The sequence below is a fragment of the Phodopus roborovskii genome, unplaced genomic scaffold (assembly GCF_943737965.1).
Source record: "Phodopus roborovskii unplaced genomic scaffold, PHOROB, whole genome shotgun sequence".
NCBI lineage: Eukaryota > Metazoa > Chordata > Mammalia > Rodentia > Cricetidae > Phodopus > Phodopus roborovskii.
This window is the reverse complement of record NW_026125052.1, coordinates 12,835,185-12,855,245: the sequence shown is the minus strand read 5'-3', so window position 1 is coordinate 12,855,245 and position 20,061 is coordinate 12,835,185. Positions and strand designations below refer to the sequence as shown.

The window sequence follows — 20,061 nt, the reverse complement described above, 5'->3', positions numbered from 1 at the left end:
TAGAAGAAATATGAAAATCAGTTTGGGATCCAGGCTGTTATACAGAAAAACTGGGATTATAAAGACACATACCACCATAGCCCTGATAAAAATAATTCTTAAACGAGAAAGATATGGGATGATAACATTGTGGCATATCAGTATAAGTGAAATATATTAACAGTAAAAGCTTGTTAATTAGCCAGGCATTAGTGACACACACCTTTAATCCCAGCACTCAGGAGGCAGAGACAGGTGAATCTCTTGAGTTCAAGGTCAGCCTGGTCTGCAGAGTGAGTTCCAGGACACCCAGAGCTACACCGAGAAACCCTGTCTCAAAAAAAACAAAAAACAAACAAACAAAAACCAGTTTGTTAATTCTTATTAATATAATAAAGTGTTTATTATAATACACATTTTAAAACTCTGAATTATATATTTAGGTTGATGAATCCTGTCTCTAAAATAGTACAAACAGATAGAATGATGCTCAGCTGGAGCTAGTAGCTCGCAGCTGTAATCTCAGCACTAGGGACACAGAAACAGGAGAATCAGGAGGTCACCTGGGCTATGTCTGGATTATGTCTAATATTACACAGCTGTTGTTTTTATTCTTGTTTATACCTATTGTCTGGTCTCCAAAAAATTATTAAAAATTAGTGTGTGTGTAATATGTATATGTGTGCATACACATACTATAGCTTTTGGAAGTCATACTATGATGAATTAAATGTTTTTTAAATGTACTTATTTTTATGTGTATGGGTGTTTTGCCTGAACATATTTGTGCGATGTATGTATATATGTATGTATGTATGTGGGTGCTGGGAATTGAACCTCTGATCTTCTGGAAGAGCAGCTAGTTATTTTAACTTTGAGTCTTTCTCCTTTCAAATAAAAGTTTCAGAAAATAAAATTTAGTATGTTCCAAACAGTAAGAATAAAACAAAGAAATGCACCAGGTGGTGGTGGTGCACACTTTTAATCCCAGCACTCGGTAGGCAGAGGCAGGTGGATCTCTGTGAGTTCAAGGCTATCCTGGACTACAGGCCAGGCTCCAAAGCTACACAGAGAAATCCTGTCTCGAAACAAGCAAGCAAACAAACAAAAAACCCCAAAGAAATGCAAAACAGAAAAATAGGAAAACTGAGAACAGGTCTATCAGAACCAAAATCCAAATTATTTAAAAAAGAAAAATTAAAGGACCAAGAAAACGGGAAGAAAAATTAGTTAAAGGAATAAATTCAGCCAGCAACATGGTACTTGTCACCAAGCTTGCTGACTGTAGTTTGGCCCTGGGACCCACATTGGAAGACGAGAGGACTGATCTGTAAGCTGTCTGCTGACCCCCAAGCCTTGGCATTTGTTGTGTAGTATGCACTCTTCCTCCTCCCTTTCTAGCTGACTGACTGAATACATACATGTAATTTCTAAAATTTTAAAAAAGAACAAATTAAGAAATCTCTCTGAATTAAACACAGGAGCTTTCAGTTTATAAAAATACACCTTTGGTGGCCAGTACTCAAGAAGATCTCTTTCAGTTAGAGGTCAGCCTGGTCTACATAGTGAGTTCCAGGACAGCCAGGGTTACAGGGAGAAACCCTGTCTTGGGGAAAATAGGAAAAAAGAAATTAGAGTTAAACTTTGGTTTCTGGGAACTTATGGAGATACACTGGCCAGAACTTGTAGGGTACAGGTCAGCCTGGGGTTACTGTATCAGTTTAGAATGTGAGCTGTTACTTGATAAAAATGAAGTAATTTTAGTCTGGCACAGGCCGTTACTCCCAGCACTCTGTAGGTAGACCTAGGAGGATCTATGTGAGTTTTAGGTCATCATGCTTTATAGAGCTTGAGGACAGCCAGGACCATGTAGAGAGATCCTGTCTCAAAAAACAAAACAAAACAAAACATGTTTTGCCTCCATGTATGTCTGTGCACTGAGTGTGTGCCTGATCCCAGTGAAAGCCAGAAGAGATGGTCAGATCCCCTAGGACTGGATTTACAAGGGCTGTGTGCCATGTGAGAGCTGGAAATCAAACCTGGGTCACCTGGAAGAATAATCAGTGCTCTTAACGTTAAACCATCCCTTCCTTCCTTCCTTCCTTCCTTCCTATTCCTCCCTCCCTCCATTATGCGGTTTTGAGGCAGGGTTTCTCTGTGTAATAGCTTTGGCTGTTCTGAACACCATTGCATATTCTATGTTTATAATATGACAATATTAGAAATCAATAGCACAGCTGGACTCAGCGCCACATGCCTTTAATCACAGCTTTTGGGGTGCAGAGTCAGGCAGATCTGTGAGTTTCAGGTGATGGTTTATATAGTTTGTCCTAGGACAGCCAGAACCACATAGAGAAATCCTGTCTCCAAAAAATAAAAAGGCAAAAAATATCAAAAACTTTTCCTTTTTCATATATTGGATAATTGAGTCAATCTTGTTAGGAAAGTTAAATTGGCAGAGCATTTGGTTAGTATGTGCAAAGCCAAGTGTGGTTCCCAATACTGCAAATATAAAAAGTGAAGAAGAAAATTAGAAAATGCTAAACGTGATGGCATCTATTTGTAGTCCTGGCTACTTAAGAGGCTGGAGTGAGAACATGATGAGAAAATTAGTAAGACTCCATTGAGAAAAATAAACAGAAGTACAAGATAATTAGAAAAGATTTAGAATAAGAAAATTGCTACATATCAAAACCTATGGAATATAAGTAAAACATTGTAGAAGCAGGATATATAGTTGAAAAGAAAGACTAAAAACGAATCAGCTAGACATCAAGCTCCAGTAAACAAAAACAGGTGACTATGAGAACGTCTGCTATCATGTTCAAGGACTTGGATTCAATCTCCATGTGAGAAAATACAGGTTTGCTATTTATGAGAAACCTGACAACATGAGTTTGATCCCCAAGACCCACATAAAAAGCCAGGTGAAGCTAGGTGGGAGGTGGAGACTTGCCAGCCAGTTATTCTTTAGTACCATGGGCCATGAGTTCCAGCCCAGCCTAGGCATCATTCTCCAGTTCAAAAATAAATAGAGCAAACAAAAGCCTGTCTTGGCTACATTATGTCTTTTAGTTTGCATCTTTGTTCACAGTACCAGAGATTGAACCCAGGGCCTCATACTCATGCATTCAACCTCTAATCTGTATCACCTGAGCCACTCTCTCTTTGTTTTGTTTTGGTTGGAAGGGGGTGTTTTTGTTTTTGTTTTTTTTCTAGAAAGGGTTTCTCTGTATAATCCTGGCTACCCTGGATCTTGCTCTATAAACTAGGCTGGCCTTGAACTCACAGAGATCCACCTGCCTGTGCCTCCCAAGTGCTGGGATTAAAGGCATGCACCACCACTGCTGGCTCTTGTCAGAGTTTTTTCAGATTATAGAACTGGTCTTGGGTGATGATTGAGTAAATACTGAACATAATCTCATGATTTTTAGCTTTTAGTAGCCTTTGTGTTTTGTCTTTTTAAACTTAACAATTGTAGCAGTTATCAGATAGTTAAATAAAACATCTCTGATACTGGCATCATTCTATAATACTGGTTAATAACCCATAATCATTGTAAGGTTTAAAAGCTTGAGAACAATTTTCAAAGTCCTGTAAAGTGGTATCAATATGGAGAAACATAGTTGTTCTTAGTATTTTCCATTTTACATAAATTGGTCTTTAGTTTTATAGCATTTAATAAACTTACTAAATTTCTTATTAAAATACTTCACGATATGTAAGTTTTATAATTATAACTCAAACTTGAACATTTGTGCTTTTGATGGATGTTGTGATTATTTTAGTTGTCTAATTTAAATTATTTTATGTTTTTTGTTTATTTTTTATCTTTTGAGACATGGTCTCACTATGTAGTTTTGGCTGACCTGGATGGAGCTCTCAACTTTGTAGACCAAACTCACAGAGAGATCTGCCCAAGTGCTGAGATTAAAGGTGTAGGCCACTAAGCAGGCTTTACAATATGTTTTTAAAGGTTTAACATCCAAACTTAAGTAGGAAACAAGTAGTTACATGTGAATATAGGTATGAAATTAAAGACCAGTTGGCAGTTGTTTCATCGTGGTATTTGATGAGATTTGTCAAAAGCCCTTTTTTTCTACTCACATTAAAATTTTATGTTAATGGTAATAACTTTGTGATTAGTATTGTATAATGTGAAACTAATTTATTAATGATTTAAAAAACATTTAACTTGTGTTTTGTTTGAATTTCAGGTAATTATCCTTTCCAATACTTTGTATTTTGTTTAGTAAGCCACTCTTTGGAAGTGGTCACTCACTGTCAGTATCTTGTTATGGTTTGATGGCCTTGGAGATTTAAAACCAAGTAAAAGTGTAAGCAGCCTTTCTTATTTAGTTTTGAGTTTTAAACCCACTTTTGTTCCAAATAGGAAAATTGAAAGTAGATTTACTGTGAATATGAGTTATATTAGAAAGCATCTTGACAGTGAAAACAGACTGCCAATTTCATCTGTTGAACTGTAACATAAAATTACCATCAATCAGTTCCCATTAAGGATAATGACATTTAAAACAAACAATCTATTATATTTTCCTGTAAAACTTTAATAGTGTTAATACATTTTAAATTCCTATAGAGAATAAAACAATTTTATTACATTTTTACATTAGTTATAACTTCTTTTTTTTGTTTTAAGATTTATTTACATTATGTATGAGTGTTCTATCTGCATGTACACCTTCATGCCAGAAGAGGGCATGGAATCACACTATAGGTTGTGAGCCACCATGTGGTTGCTGGGAATTGAACGCAGGACCTCTGAAAGAGCAGCCAGCTCTTACTTCTGAGCCATCTTCCCAGCCCTAGTAAATTAATTCTTAATAGCATTATTAATAAGAGTCCTATAACTGTGAAAATATTTATTATTTTAGTAATCTGCTATTCTCATTAAAGAAAAACATATTCGCTGGAGTTTGATATATAGCTTAGGAGCAGATAACCTTCTTAGCAATACTCGTGATGTCCTGGGTTCATGCTAGTACCACACACCAAAAAATATTCATTGTCTCTTGAGATATCACAGATCAGATGTCTATTTTAAAACTATACCTATCACAGATGTCTTTCCAGTTGTTTTACAGCATGATTATTTTAAGAATGTGACACTATTTTAGTGCTTACTTTGCTATTGTAATCTGAAATTCTGTCTTAAATAACTTAGTGACACCAATGAAAATAAGTTTAGCCACATGACAGACACACTTGTTATAAAGAAGAGGCAGTGCCTTTTGTTCTTTGCCTGTTGTATAGACTTCTACTTAGGTGACTTTGAACCTTTGCAAAGAGCAAATTCAATTTTAGGCATGAAATTTGACTTGAGCATACAAAAAGATATGTCAAAGGAGAAAAAGTCAGTGACATTTAATCACTATCAGATATCGTTACTTTATAGCATTTCAAAATAACAATTTGAAATATTAGGAGATGAAAATGTGGTATGATTGGCTAATCATTTTCCTCATGTCTTTAATTTGTTAGACTCACATTCTCCTGATCTTATTATAAGTAGGCATGTGGAAAAGATAGGTCCAAAGTCAACATTTTTTTCAAAATGCTTTGTGTGTGTGACTTGATTTGTGAAGTGTAGAATGGAACTGTTGTTTTACCATGCATCTGAATTTAGCAGGTGAATACTAGATATAATTATCTTATTGTTAAAAACAGTACATAAAAACAAAATTTGAACATATAGGCAAAAACTAGTTTTGTTCTTAAAACAATATGGATATGTATTTAGGTTGTATTTTTGCTTCAGTTTAGTCATTTCTTTCTTTAGTATTAGTGCTCAGATGATTGAGTTGATTCTGAGAGTTTATTTTATGCCCTTTAGTTGATCAAATAATTGCTTTTTTCCTATAATCCCTTACAAGAATATACAATCAGTCTTCTATCTGGATCAAACAAATACTGTAGAATAATTGGCTGCATTTACTTTGTGTGCATGAAATTATCAAAAAAGACTAATTATAGTTGGCAGAGAGCATGTTTTGAGTAAAAACATCCTTGCTGCTTATTTACTCTATGACCTTTGGAAAGCCACTTTAAATTTTCAGCCCTCATTTCCTCTCCTAAAAGAGGGGGGGAATACTACCTCCAACTGTATAAAGTTGGAAGTCTCATGCACAGAAATATGTGTTAGACATTTAATAATAAATGTTGTCTTTCTTATTCTTGTTTCATTTATTATGGTCATTTGAAACTTACTGAAAATGTTTAAGGATTAGTTTACTCTTTATGTCAGTCACTAGAGTGTTCTCTTCAGTGCCAAAAGGAGTGTTTGAGAAAGGAAATGCTTTGAACATTGTAATAGCCAGTTGAATGTAGTATCTTTGAGGGCATATTTCTGATACCTGTATTTATTAACATCTCCATAAAAAGATTTCTATTCATCTTCAATCACAGGTACAGGAACTTTAAAGATAGATTTTGTTGGAGAGCTGAATGACAAAATGAAAGGTTTCTATAGAAGTAAATATACTACCCCTGCTGGAGAGGTGCGCTATGCTGCTGTCACACAGTTTGAGGTATGTGTTCCTCTTTACTAATGTAATTCTTTTTTATTTTTAATTTTTAAATTGTTTTGTTTTTTTGAGACAGGACCTCACTATGTAGTTCTGGCTGTCCTGCAACTCACTTTGTATACCAGGCTGGCCTTGAGCTCACAGAGATCCTCCTGAGTCCTAGGATTAAAGGTGCACACATGCCCATCCACTATTGTAGTTCTTTCAGTTGTTTTCTTTTTCTTTTTTTCTCAAGACAGGTTTCTTTGTGTAGCCCTGGTTGTCCTGGAACTAGCTCAGTAGACCAGGCTGGCCTCAAACTCCCTGCCCCTGCTGGGGATTAAAGGAGTGCACTACTATGCCTGCCATAGAATATGTATTTTATATTCAGGATTATTTGTATCTACAAGGAGTCTGGGGAGATAATTCATTGCTTAAGAGTCCATTCTGCTCTTGCAGAGGACCTGAGTTTGGTGGTTTCTAGTACTCACATTGGGCAATTGATTATCTGACATCCTTTGGCCTCTCTCTGAGGGCACTTGCTCTATGATGCATATATGAGCACATGCAAGTAAGAATAAATTTTTCTTTTAAAGGTTTATTTAATGTACACAATATTCTGCCTTCATGTATGCCTGCATGATAGAAGAGGGCACCAAATCTCATTACAGATGTTGTGAGCCACCATATGGTTGCTGGGAATTGAACTCAGGACCTCTGGAAAAACAGCCAGGGCTCTTAACCACTGAACCCATCTCTCCATCCCCAAAGATTTTTTTAACATAAAACACACACACACACACACACACACACACACACACACGCGCGCGCGCGCGCTACGCGCTCATGCATGTATGTATGTATGTATGTATGTATGTATGTATGTATGGTCTATGCTGTGGTACTCCTGAGGTGATGACTTGGCCCTTAAGCAGCCAAGCCATCTTGCTAGGCTTCCAAGTAAGGTTTTTTGTTGTTGTTTAGCTTCTTAGCTCACTTATTTTTGAGATAGGCTCTTAATGTAACTCAGGATGGTTTCAGTCTTAACGATGAAACTGAAAATACTTCTGATGGTCTTGTCTCTACTTTCCAAGTACTCCTGTTCTAAGTGTGCCACTATGCTTGACTTATTATTTTGCTTTTTGAGACAGTCTCGTGGAGTCCTAGAGGGCTTCAAAGTCACAGTGCAGCTTAGTCTAATCTTGAACTCTTCCCTAATCTACCTCCTGTGTGTTAGAATCACAAGCATGTACTACCATGCCTGGCTATTTAGTATTTATTTGTGTATGTGAACAGGTGTACATATGTGAGCAGATAAATGTGTTCATGGAGGTTAGAGTTCAACCTCAGATATCATTCCTCAGGTGCTATCTATTTTTTCCTCCTCCTTCCTTCCTTCCTTCCTTCCTTCCTTCCTTCCTTCTTCCTTCTTCCTTCTTCCTCCTCCGTCTCCTCTTCCTCCTCCTTCTTCCTTCTTCTTCAGAGTTTGAGTTAGAGCTGGGCATGGTGGTGCATGCCTAAGTTCAGGGCCAACTTGGTCTACAGAGCAGTTTCATGACAATCAGGGTCCTGTCTAGACAAACAAACAATAACCCCTCAAGAAGCCCTGGTTATCTCCTCATCCCTACTTCCCCAGCACTGGGGTCACAAATACCACCACAAACATAGGTTCTGAGGATGGAGTGTAATCCTGTTTGCTCAGTCCACACTTTCTGTCTGAGCTATCTCCCTAGCTCCATTTTTAGTTTTTATAGAAAAGAATGAGGGCTCTAAGTAGGTCAGATAGTAGCTGTTTTATGTACAGTGTATAGGAACACCATTAAGAAAATGACTTGTTTTAAATTTGATAGAGCATTGTTTTTATTCTTCCCATTCTAGATAAAGAACAGAATACATCAAAGATAGGGAATATTTTTATTTATTTATTATAATACCTAACATGCTCTTATTTCTGTACTTTTACTTTAAAATAAAAGCCAGAAGCACTTTTCTATTTTCCCTAGTCTGAATCTTTACAGCATGGTATTAAACAGTCTGCATTGTATTATGTCTACACTATTAGAAAAGTCACATATTCATGTTAAATCTGAAATGTTAAAATATTTTAATAAAAGCAAAAATATAATTATGAATGATTCTCATTTTGTTACAATTTATAAGAGAAGAATTCCCAATTAATTGCTAGTGTGAGAGTGGTAGCAGCATTGTATTTACTTTGTAGTCAGCACCTAGCTTATTTTCTTGGCAAACAGAAATTAAATATTTGATCATACAGGAGGGCTTGCCTATTATATGTGAGGCCTTGTGTTTAATTCTCAGTACTGAAAAAAAGAAAGAAAGAAATGAAGGAGTTTTAGAGATAGCTCAAGGGTTACGAGCACAGACTGATCTTCAAGAGACATTCAGTTCCCAACACCCATATGGCTACTCAAAACTTATCTGTATTTTTTTTTTTTTTAATTTATGTATTATATATACAGTGTTCTGCCTGCATGTATCTCAGCAGGCCAGAGGAGGGCACCAGACTTCATTACAGATGGTTGTAAGCCACCACCATGTGGTTGCTGGAAATTGAATTCAGGACCTCTGGAAAAACAAGCAGCATTCTTAACCCCTGAACCATCTCTCTAGCCCCAATCCGCTTTATTTATTTGTTTGTGTGTTTGCTTGCTTGCTTGTTCGTTCGCTCATTCATTCATTCATTCATTCGGTTTATCAAGACAGGATTTATCTGTATTGCTTTGGAGCCTGTCCTGGAACTCGCTCTGTAGACCAGGCTGGCCTCAAACTCACAGAGATCCACCTGCCTCTGCCTCTCAAGTGCTGGATTAAAGGTGTACACTACCAAAGCCCGGTGCCCATCTGTAATTTTAATTCCAGGGTATCTGACACCCTCTTCTGAATTCTGAAAGTGCCAGGTACAAAATGTGGTGCACAAACACATATACACTAAAAACACCTATATACATTAAATACGATTTTTATCAAAAGGAAAGAAAAAAATCATTGACTAAACTAGTGAATGACTGATAGCAAAATGGTAGTTGTTTCATGAAGCAGCCTCTGAGGTTAATTTAATGGTATTTATATAAGTTTTTATTTTTTCCTTAAGGCTACTGATGCCCGGAGGGCTTTTCCTTGCTGGGATGAGCCTGCTATCAAAGCAACTTTTGATATCTCGCTGGTTGTTCCTAAAGACAGAGTTGCTTTATCAAACATGGTATGTATGCGCTAGTCAACTTTTAATAGTCTTTGGTATTTTTTGCTTTGTTTATTAAATAGAATAATGTAAAATCACTTAGCCGTTACTATTTGCTTCCTTTATTTTGAGTAAGTTGTTTTCCTTAGTTGTTTTGTGATTGTTTTTCTCCTCAAGGAAGAACTCTGTTAGAGCCACTGACAATATTCTTACTTTCTGTTGTTTTGTTTTTGAGTCAGGGTCCACTGTATCCAAGGCTGTCCTGGAATTTACTTTGTAGCCCAAACTGTCCTTGAACTCACATCCATCTTTCTGTTCATCTTCTTGGGTGTTAGGATCATGTCTGTGAACCACCATGCCCAGTTTATCTACTTTTCAAAATTGAAGGACATAAGTAAGGTACCACCTTATGTGTTACCTGAAATAAGAGGAATGACTTTCTCATTAAATCCTAGAAGTGATAGCTATACAAATGAAGCATATTTAGATTTTTGGCTGATTATATTTTTAATAAGCTCTCTTTATTATTATTATTATTAATATTAATATTAATATTGATAAGATAAGCTTTCATTACTTAAATGGTATTGTCTAAGACCACCTTGTTTAAGATGTGTAGTAACCAGGAGCTTAGACTTTGGCTGTGAAGAACTAATAGGTACTAGCATGGTGACTCATGCTTGTAATCTCAGTACTTGGGAGATTGAAGCAGAAAGATTGCTGCAAGTTCAAGGCCAACCTGGACAACATCGTGAGTTTCAGACTAGCTGTACTACAGAGTAAGACCCCTTTCCCAAAAGCCAAAAGTGTATAAACAAAAACATTTAGTTTTTGCCTACTTATTGGTGGAGAGAATTCCATAGAAAATACCATTTTCTTCAGAGATATTCCTGGAGAGGAGACTAATACATTAAAAAGAATGTTAATTTACATTTTAATATGAATAAATTTAAGGTCTGTTTCTTTTCTTTTGGTTTTCCATGACAGGGCTTCTCTGTGTAGCCCTGGCTGCCCTGGAGCTTAGAGATCTGCTTGCCTCTGCCTCCCGAGTGCTAGAACTAAAGGTGAACATCACCATTGCTCTGCTGAGAAAAAAGAACTTTTGTCAGATCATTTTTCCTTCTAAGAGGAAAGATCTTTATAATATAAAAACCCTGATGGACTGGGATAAAAATAAGCTATTCTGAGAAAGGGAAAATATTCAAGCCTGTAGTTTTTGTTTACTATTCACTCTAAAATACCAATATAAAGCTCCTTAAAATTTCATTGTTTTTATGTTTTTATTTTTCCTTTAAGAATGTAATTGACCGGAAACCATATCCTGATGATGAAAATTTAGTAGAAGTGAAGTTTGCCCGCACACCTGTTATGTCTACGTATCTGGTGGCATTTGTTGTGGGTGAATATGACTTTGTAGAAACAAGGTCAAAAGACGGTGTGTGTGTTCGTGTTTACACCCCAGTTGGCAAAGCAGAGCAAGGAAAATTTGCGCTAGAGGTAAATGTCCTTGAAGAGGATTGTTCCAACAGTCCATAACTCCAGGTTGGGGAATTTACATTTCTGATCAATTATTAGTACAGTTATTTGTGATTTAATTAGAAAGTTGTTTTGACACTTTCACTTTTATTAGGATTTTGGATATTCCATCCTTGATATTGCATTAATATTTTATAAGATAATGATCTAGAAAATAGGAAGTTGGAGGCCGGGGGTGTGGTAGAGTGTGTGTTTATCAGTGCATAAAATCATGGGTTCAGATCTATGCCTCTGGATAAAAGAGAAAATATAAAAACAATTTTGTATTTCTGTGAAATTATCACGAAAATATATAGGTATATTGTTCAAATCAAGTTATAAATGGATTAGTTTGGCCAGTGATACAAAGATTGTGGCCAGTGCAGTCTTCAAAGGAATTAGGGTTCCATGGGGTTAGTTTTTAGAAGCTTATGATAATTTGGCTTAAAAAAGGTTTCCTTTGTGGATTTCTAAGTGACTCATAATAAAGTATTCATAGGATGTTTTTGTTTGTTTGTACTTGTAGGTTGCTGCTAAAACCTTGCCTTTTTATAAAGACTACTTCAATGTTCCTTATCCTCTACCTAAAATTGATCTCATTGCTATTGCTGACTTTGCAGCTGGTAAAGTAAATTTCATTTTATTGCTGAATTGTATGACTTTATTTGAATTTTGTGATTTTTGAGGAAAAGTGTGCATACATATCAATAAATGTTTATATTTATTTTATGAAGGTGCCATGGAGAACTGGGGCCTTGTTACTTATAGGTATGTTAATGACACATTACCCTGCCCTCTTTTCAATCACTGATTGCATCCTAGTCATAGTTGAGTGCTTTTGCTTTATACTCTAGAGTAAAATTTTCTATCTCTTCTAAGAGTGTCATGAATATTTGAAGCTTGCTGATGGACTTCCCTTCCTGGTGCTACTATCTGAGAATACAATATCTTTAAAGGAAGCATTTGGCACTTGTACCATCTTTAGCTGTGTTCTTGGTTGCATCTTGTTTGGTGCAGTTCCTTCTTAGCAGTTACATAGCTATTACCCAACTTGAAGAGCCTCCCTGATTCTGTGTTTTCTAGGCAGATTTTACATGTCTGTCAGCACAACACAAACATGTGGGTTACATAATTTTCTGAGGTTGAGTCTATAAACAATTTTTCCTTCCACTTTCAATTGCCTTTTCATAGCCTGCTCTGTGTCCTTTTTGGGACTTTAGAATGTAGAATGTCTTCCGCTGCTACTCCTTTATGTTTTCCCTGATTAGCACTGACTTCCTAGTGCAGACCGCACATGGATAAAGTTGTATGTCTTTGATCTTTTTGTACAAAGTCTACCAATGTAGTCTTTAGCCTTCCTGGACCCTATTAATCTTACAAATGCCAAGGAAATATTTACTTGATATTGCTAATGCCTAACATAAAGACAGTGACTTATTGCCTGAGCGCGACCCTCACTTCTGTATGCCTGCTTTTATTGAAATGCTTTTACCATTCCCCCCCCTTTTTTTTTTTTGTTTTGTTTTGTTTTGTTTTGTTTTTTTAAATACAGGGAGACTGCATTGCTTATTGATCCAAAGAACTCCTGTTCTTCATCACGCCAGTGGGTTGCTCTGGTTGTGGGACATGAACTCGCCCATCAATGGTTTGGAAATCTTGTTACTATGGTATTTAATATTTTTAAGTGCTCAAATATATCCATCTATGTCCTGCTGCACATTATTTTGGCCACACTGTTTCATACTTGGCTATGATTTTGTGCCAAAGAATTGGATGATAGAAACATTTTATTTTAAGCTGGGACCTTTAGTCCCAGCACTTGGGAGGCAGAGGCCGGCAGATCTCTTGAGTTTGAGGCCAGCCTGATCTACAGTTACAGGACAGCCAAGGCTACCCAGGGAACCCTGTCTCAGAAAATAAAAGAAACATTTTCTTTTAAAAGGTCTGTTTTGCAAAACCACTTATCAGGGCGAGGTACATGGGCTAGTGGTTTAGGTACTTGCCCAACATGTTCAAGGCCCTTAGATTACCTAGATAGAAAGGGGGTGAGGGAAGAGAGTAGAGAGATTTATAAGAACAGAGATGAGACCATGTTTGTTTAACAGGAAATACTTTGTAAACTTCTACAAGTTGTTTGCAAATAGGGAATGTTGATATTAATTTGGGTGAGAGAAAAATTTGTCTTAGACAATTATTCAGTGAGATTCCTGGCTAACTATAGTTTCTTGAGTTATCTCTGTTAGGTAGTTTGCTAGTTGAAAAGAAAGGTTTAAACACAATTTACCTTTATTAAGTTAAAGTGGTTGTCATTATAGTTGCCTAAAATAAGATGAAGTTTGATGGAATACAAGCTTTTTTAAAATCTGCAGAATAAAGTTGTAATTAAATCTAGCTAATTGGAGGGTTTAGTTACTATATGTATTTTGTACCTGTTAATCCTGATGTTTCATCTTTAGTATAAATAAAATTCTATCTATGGGAACTAATTATATTACCGTTGGTTTCATAATTAGGCACCTGTGTAGTAAAAGAATTTTTTGATAGTCAAAGAACTTAACCTGACTTGGATGTTTGCTAAGTCCATAAATCTTAGGAATGAGCAAGAAAGTAAGATGTGTTTCAACTATGACTTAGCTGAGAGCTTTTCTTTTTCTTTCTTTCTTTTTTTTTTTTTTTTTTTTTTTTTTTTTTTGAGACAGGTTTCTCTGTATTGCTTTGGAGCCTGTCCTGGAACTAGCTCTGTAGACCAGGCTGGCCTTGAACTCACAGAGATCTGCCTGCCTCTGCCAGGTGCTGGGATTAAAGGTGTATGCCAACACAGATAGCTTCCTACCAAATATATTTGCTCAACTTTGAGAAAATATGATAATTTGTGACCAGCAGTAAATCTTAGCAGAGGGAGTGATAATATGCTTATTGTTTTGAAGCAACTTTTTACTGTGCTTATGTAACTGTCTTTATTAGATGTCATTTGTTCCAAAGGTTTGGTGTTCAGCTACTTTGAACCAGGGGCTACTAATACTTAAATGGCACAGCCTTTATTACTTAATATTAAAAATATTTGATCTTTTCAAACTGTGTAAATACCCTTTTATTCAACAAAAATTCCCTGGCATCTGTCTTGGATTCATATACTATACTCTCCTAAGAGATTTAATCAACTTTAGTGAAAATTAGACTGTTCAGTTCTAAAAAATGGCTCCTAATTTTTTTCCATCGGTTATCCATTAGTTTTCAATTTACATAGAATTTCTTAATAGTTTCTATGATTAAACCCATATAGATAAGACCTCACATACTTGATAGTGTTACCCCTGTTTAAATGGAATAAAAAGGTTTAATGTTCCTAGACCAGTATAGCTGTTAATTTCTGTTGCCATTTCAACATGGTATCTTATTCCCCCCACCCCCCCAAATGGTTTCTTACCGGTTACTGATTTTATTCTGTTCTACTCACTGTGCATTCTCATTAACAGATGTGAATTTTCTGTTTCATGAATACTTAAATATCTTTTTTTTTTTTTAGCTACTTCTTGCTATCACATTTTTTGTTAAATTTATACAATCCTTATAAAGCTGTATTATTTTTCTATTTATTTAGAAATAGAAACCAAAGTCATTGTTTCTCCTAATCATTGTGTGAATAATTTTCAAGTTTTTCATTTGGCCCTGGTAACTGTGGTGTGGTTTGGGTTTTTTAAAGAGAAATTCTTGACTATAAGCAGTACTCCGGTTTTCTGCCCAGCCTGATGCCAGTTGTAGTGAACTTAATAAATTGTTCTCGCTGGGTGGTGAGTTGGGGAGAGTGAGTGCGACTCATTCTTTACTAAATTTTTTTTTCTCTTCCCCCTCCTCTTCATTTTTTGTTGTTGTTATTGTTTGTGGGGTTGTTTGTTTGTTTTGAGAAAGGGTCTCACTGTGTAGCCCTAGTTAGCCTAGAACTTACTATGTGAACCTCAGTGGCCCAAAATTACTAGAGACTGCCTGTCTCTGCCTCCTAAGTAAGGGATATACTACCATGCCTGGCCAAAACCTTTTTCTTTGTGGCAGGACCAGGTAACAAAGGTTTCACTTTGTAACTCAAACAAGTGCTGAGATTGTAAGAGTGTACCCCAGTAGGGGCAGGAGAGATGGCTCAGCAGTTAAGAACACTGGCTGTTCTTCCAGAGAACCCAGGCTCAATTTGTAATACCCACATAGCAGTTCACAACTGCTCTAACTCTAGTTCCAGAGTTTCAAACACCCTCACATAAACATACATGCAGGCAAAAAAAACAGAGCACATGAAATAAAAATGTATTTGGGAAAAAAAAAAAAAAACTTTTTTTTTTTTCTTTTTCTTTCTTTCTTTTTCTTTTACACAGTGAGGGTTTTTAAATCTGGTTTTGTCTTTATTTTATGTGCTCTCTCTGTTTTACCTTTCTATACAGTTCAGACTCTTCCTCCTTCTGTCAACAAGAAGTTCCTTACCTGTGTTATCACCAGTTAGCATTTCTTCTGTTCTTCTTTCTTTTCTCAAATATGGGTTCTGTTGAATTTTAGTTTATTAAATTTTCTGGGCTGGAGAGATGGCTCAGGAGAGATGGCTCAGCTGTTAAAGGCTAGGCTCACAAACAAAAATATAAATTACAAATTTCCAATAATGGAATGACTGTTATTTTGTTTCCTTCACTTGTTTCTACCTTTTTCTTTTTAGGAATGGTGGACTCATCTGTGGTTGAATGAAGGTTTTGCATCCTGGATTGAGTATCTTTGTGTAGACCATTGCTTCCCAGAGTATGATATCTGGACTCAGTTTGTTTCTGCAGATTATACTCGTGCCCAGGAGCTTGACGCCTTAGATAACAGCCATCCTATTGAAGTGAGCCATATTTTCCAACTGTTTAGTGGGATAAGTGATTTATAGCATCTCAAATGAAAAGAAAACTGCATGGGTGATTTCCCTGGGATGATTTATTTATTTTTAGCTCATTTTTCCATGCTTGAAACTGATAAGAATAAGTTCTAAATAACATTTCTCTTTAAGGTAGGGAATAAATTTGTCTTTGTAGAAGCAAGAACTATGAGCTTTTTTTTTTTTTTTTGATGAGAAAAGCATGTCTGTTGAATGCTATTCTGGACATAGTTCAGTATCATCAATGCCAAGTGTGCTTGTCTATTTTTTGGCCTGTCCTTACCTCTTGGAATTTCTTTGTTTTTAAACTTCATTAATTATTAATAGATTGTGGGGTACATATTTTTGTGTGTGTGTTTTGTTTTTTTGTTTTTGTTTTTCAAGACAGGGTTTTCTCATGTAGCTCTGGCTGTCTGGAACTCACTCTGTAGACAAGGCTGGACCCCCACAACTCAGCCACTTGCTTCTGCCTACTAAGTACTGGGATTACAGATGTGCACTACCACTCCTGGCTTTGTTTTGCTTATTATTATTATTTTTTATGTTGGTGTGAACACATGCCATAGTGTGTGTGTGTGTGTGTGTGTGTGTGTGTGTGTGTGGACAACTTTTGAGAGTTGGTTCTCTTCCACTGTGGAAGAGGATCAAAATGTTCAAGCTTCTGTGCTTAGCTCTTTTACCCACTGAATCATCTTGTAAGCCCTATTTTTTTTTTTAACACACAGTTTTAAGAGTTATTTTATGTACATTGCCTGCCTGTATGTCTGTGTGAGGGAGTCAGATCTTGGAATTACAGTTGTGACCTGCCATGTGGGTACTGGGAATTGAACTTGGGTCCTCTGGAAGAACAGCTGGTGCTCTTAAACAGTGAGCCATCTCTCCAGCCCCCATTTGCTGGTTTTTGAGATAAAATTTTGCTTTTGTGATCCTGGCTAGCCTAAAACTCCTTATGTAGCCTAGGCTAGCCTGAAAGTCATGGGTGATTTTCCTTTATTTGCTTTCAAGGTAAGAGGCAGTACTACTGTACATGGGTAGCTCTTGTAGCTTATAAATTTTGCATCCAAAGAACTGGAGTCATAATCCTGCTTTGTATTTAACCATTCTTCTAAACCTGTGGTTCTATGTTCCTAATCCTGTCACCCTCTAATACAGTTCTTCATGTTGTGACCCCCCCAACCATAGTTATTTTATTACTACTTCATAACTGTAATTTTGTTACTCTTGTATAAATCATTGTAAATATCTGATATGTAGGATATCTGATATGCAAACCCTGTGAAAGGACCACTTGACCCACCCCCCAAAAGAAGGTCTTGATCCACAAGTTGAGAACAGCTATATTATAATTTTTTGAAGAAATCAAATTGTTTTCATCATGATATTCTTTCCAGACACACTCAAGAATAAATGGAACTTTACAGCTTGCCTTTCATTAAAGGATAGTCACGATTAAAACCTAGGCTGCAACAAGAATTATGCTATATATTCTTATTTAATTTACTCATTTTTTTGAGCATTATCATAAGCTTTTATGATTAAGTTAAAGGCAGAGAAATATTAGAGTTAGAAGGGTCTTCCTAGAAAGCTTTTTATGTAATTCAGTGTTACAGGCTGTCTGCTTCCTGTCATAACCCTGAATCACACTGTCTGCCAGGTCAGTGTGGGCCATCCATCAGAAGTTGATGAGATATTTGATGCTATATCATATAGCAAAGGTGCATCTGTTATCCGAATGCTACATGACTACATCGGCGATAAGGTAAAAAAAAAAAAAAAAAAAAAAAAAAAGTAATAGTTCTTCCACTCCTGAAGTCATAGTTTTAAAGCATGCACAAACTTTTGTCTGATTTTTAAAATTAAATTTCTAGAAATTTAATTAAATTATTTTCTTCTTATATTGGATGAGTTTCTTAGAAGAATGATATATAAGTTGTTTGTTGTAAGATTGGGGTATAAAACTTAAAAGCAAGCTGGACATTGGTGGCACATGCCTTTATTTTCAGCACTTGGGAGGCAGAAGCAGGAGGATCTCTGTGAATTTGAGGCCAGCCTGGTCTACAGAGCTAGTTCCAGGACAGTCTCCAAAGCAATACAGAGAAACCCTGTTTTGAAAAACAAAACAAAACAAAACACCAACTTAAAAGCAGTTGGACATGTAGTCCCAGCACTGGTGAGACAGGCAGATCTCTGTGAGTTTAAGGTCAGCCTGATCTACATAGTAATTTCCAGGCCAGCCAGAGCTACATAGTGAGACCCTGTCTGTAATAGTAAATATGACAAATAGTAAATGTGACAAAACACCATGACTAAGACAACTTGTAGAAGGAAGCATCACCGTTGTGGGGGGACATGATGGCAGACAGGCAGGGCACTGGGGCTTTACCTGAGAGCGCTAACCCTCCTCCCATCTTCCCCACCCCCTCTCCCTCCCTCTTCTTTCTCTTTCTTTGTCTTTATAGCCCCGGCTGTCTTGGAACTACTCTGTAGACCAAACTGGCCTCAAACAAAGAGATCTGCCTGCCTCTGCCTCCCAAGTGCTGGGACTAAAGGTGTGCACCAATACACTTGGTTCCATTGACTACATTTACTTTTGACTAATGTGAATATCTACTATAAATTCTGAGGTCTGACTCACTTGAATTTAAAAATTGTATTTTTTTTTTTTTTTTTTTTTTAAGGACTTTAAGAAAGGAATGAACATGTATTTAACTAAGTTCCAACAAAAGAATGCTGCCACAGGTAATTTTGCATTTTTCTTTTTGTTTTAATTTTTACCTCCATCCTTGCTTTCCTCTTTTTGTCATTCTGGAGATCATCTATGGGGTTCATGCATGCACTGCACACTCTACCAGACTTAGCTACACCCTGACCTCAGAGATAGTATTTAATAACTCGAGATAGAAATACAGAAAAAGCCTGGGTTTGATTCCCCAACATCAGACAAGAGGGTGATGGAGATAAAATGTTATCATTCTACACAGGAAAGGTCATTTTATGATGAGTCATTTGCACATCACAGACTACACTTTGAATAGCAAAATGAACTATTTAATGTTTTTAATCTAGCTGCTTATGAAAGATAGTTGGCAATCCTATATACTTGGATGACCGTGAGCGGTTTTCATTCTCTTGCAGAAATTTCATTGCTATTTGTCTTTCCTCATTGTTATTCCCCAAATGCATGACTTTGTGATTTATTAAGATTTGTGATTGCCTAATAACTCAGTACTTGTAGATTTGCTCTACTCTATCTCTTTTCTTGGGTGGAGTGGGGGGGGGGGTGTTCCAGACAGGGTTTCTTTGTGTACCCCTGGCTGTCCTGAAACTAGCTTTGTAGACCAGGCTGGCCTCGAACTCACAGAGATCCACTTGCCTCTGGCTTCAAAGTGCTGGGATTAAAGGCATGTGCCATCACTGCCCAGCTCTATTCCGTCTCTTAAGCTAAGGCTGAAGGTATTCTCACAAGTATTGCGCTACTCTCTATTATTTTCCTTCATGTTGAAGTTCATACCTCGAGCAAACAAGTGTGCGTGCGTGTGTGTGCCATGCTCAGCAGCATTGAATATATTTTAACTTAGATTAATTGAATGGATGAAATAGCTTTAAGTTTGTGAATGAGTTTTTAATGAGCTTAAGCATATTTTTGTTTCTTTTTGTTTGAACTTATCTGATTGTCTTATTCATGATAATTTTTAGTTTTCTTGACCAGAATGATTAAGTTCATCTGAGAATAAAAGTCCAGTTCTTTTCTGTGTTTGTGTTCAAGTGTGTATGCACATATGTGCATGCAGAAGCCGGAGGTCAGTGTTGAATACCTGCCTCGATTGTTCTCTACCTTTTTTTGAGAAAGGATCCTCAGTGAACTTTACTTATTAGGCCAGTCTATGGTCGGCAGTAGAACCCTTCTTGTGTCTGCTTTCCTAGCACTGGGAGCTTACAAGCTTGATTCC

General features: G+C 36.6%; 1 protein-coding gene across 3 annotated transcripts in view; it reads left to right on the top strand.

Annotated features, from left to right (window-relative positions):
• The window catches only part of Npepps (aminopeptidase puromycin sensitive), a 70,100-nt gene that overhangs the window by 28,075 nt on the left and 21,964 nt on the right, over nucleotides 1-20,061 (top strand). For 2 of the 3 annotated variants that reach the window (XM_051175120.1, XM_051175129.1), the window contains exons 4-12: nucleotides 6,406-6,527; nucleotides 9,616-9,723; nucleotides 10,999-11,199; nucleotides 11,744-11,840; nucleotides 11,952-11,985; nucleotides 12,770-12,884; nucleotides 15,914-16,078; nucleotides 17,766-17,870; nucleotides 18,790-18,850. In XM_051175120.1, coding sequence (XP_051031077.1) covers nucleotides 6,406-6,527; nucleotides 9,616-9,723; nucleotides 10,999-11,199; nucleotides 11,744-11,840; nucleotides 11,952-11,985; nucleotides 12,770-12,884; nucleotides 15,914-16,078; nucleotides 17,766-17,870; nucleotides 18,790-18,850 — 1,008 coding nt within the window. Of the gene's footprint in view, nucleotides 1-4,196; nucleotides 4,317-6,405; nucleotides 6,528-9,615; nucleotides 9,724-10,998; nucleotides 11,200-11,743; nucleotides 11,841-11,951; nucleotides 11,986-12,769; nucleotides 12,885-15,913; nucleotides 16,079-17,765; nucleotides 17,871-18,789; nucleotides 18,851-20,061 lie in introns of all 3 variants that reach the window. The other variant, XM_051175135.1, reaches the window with a different exon arrangement.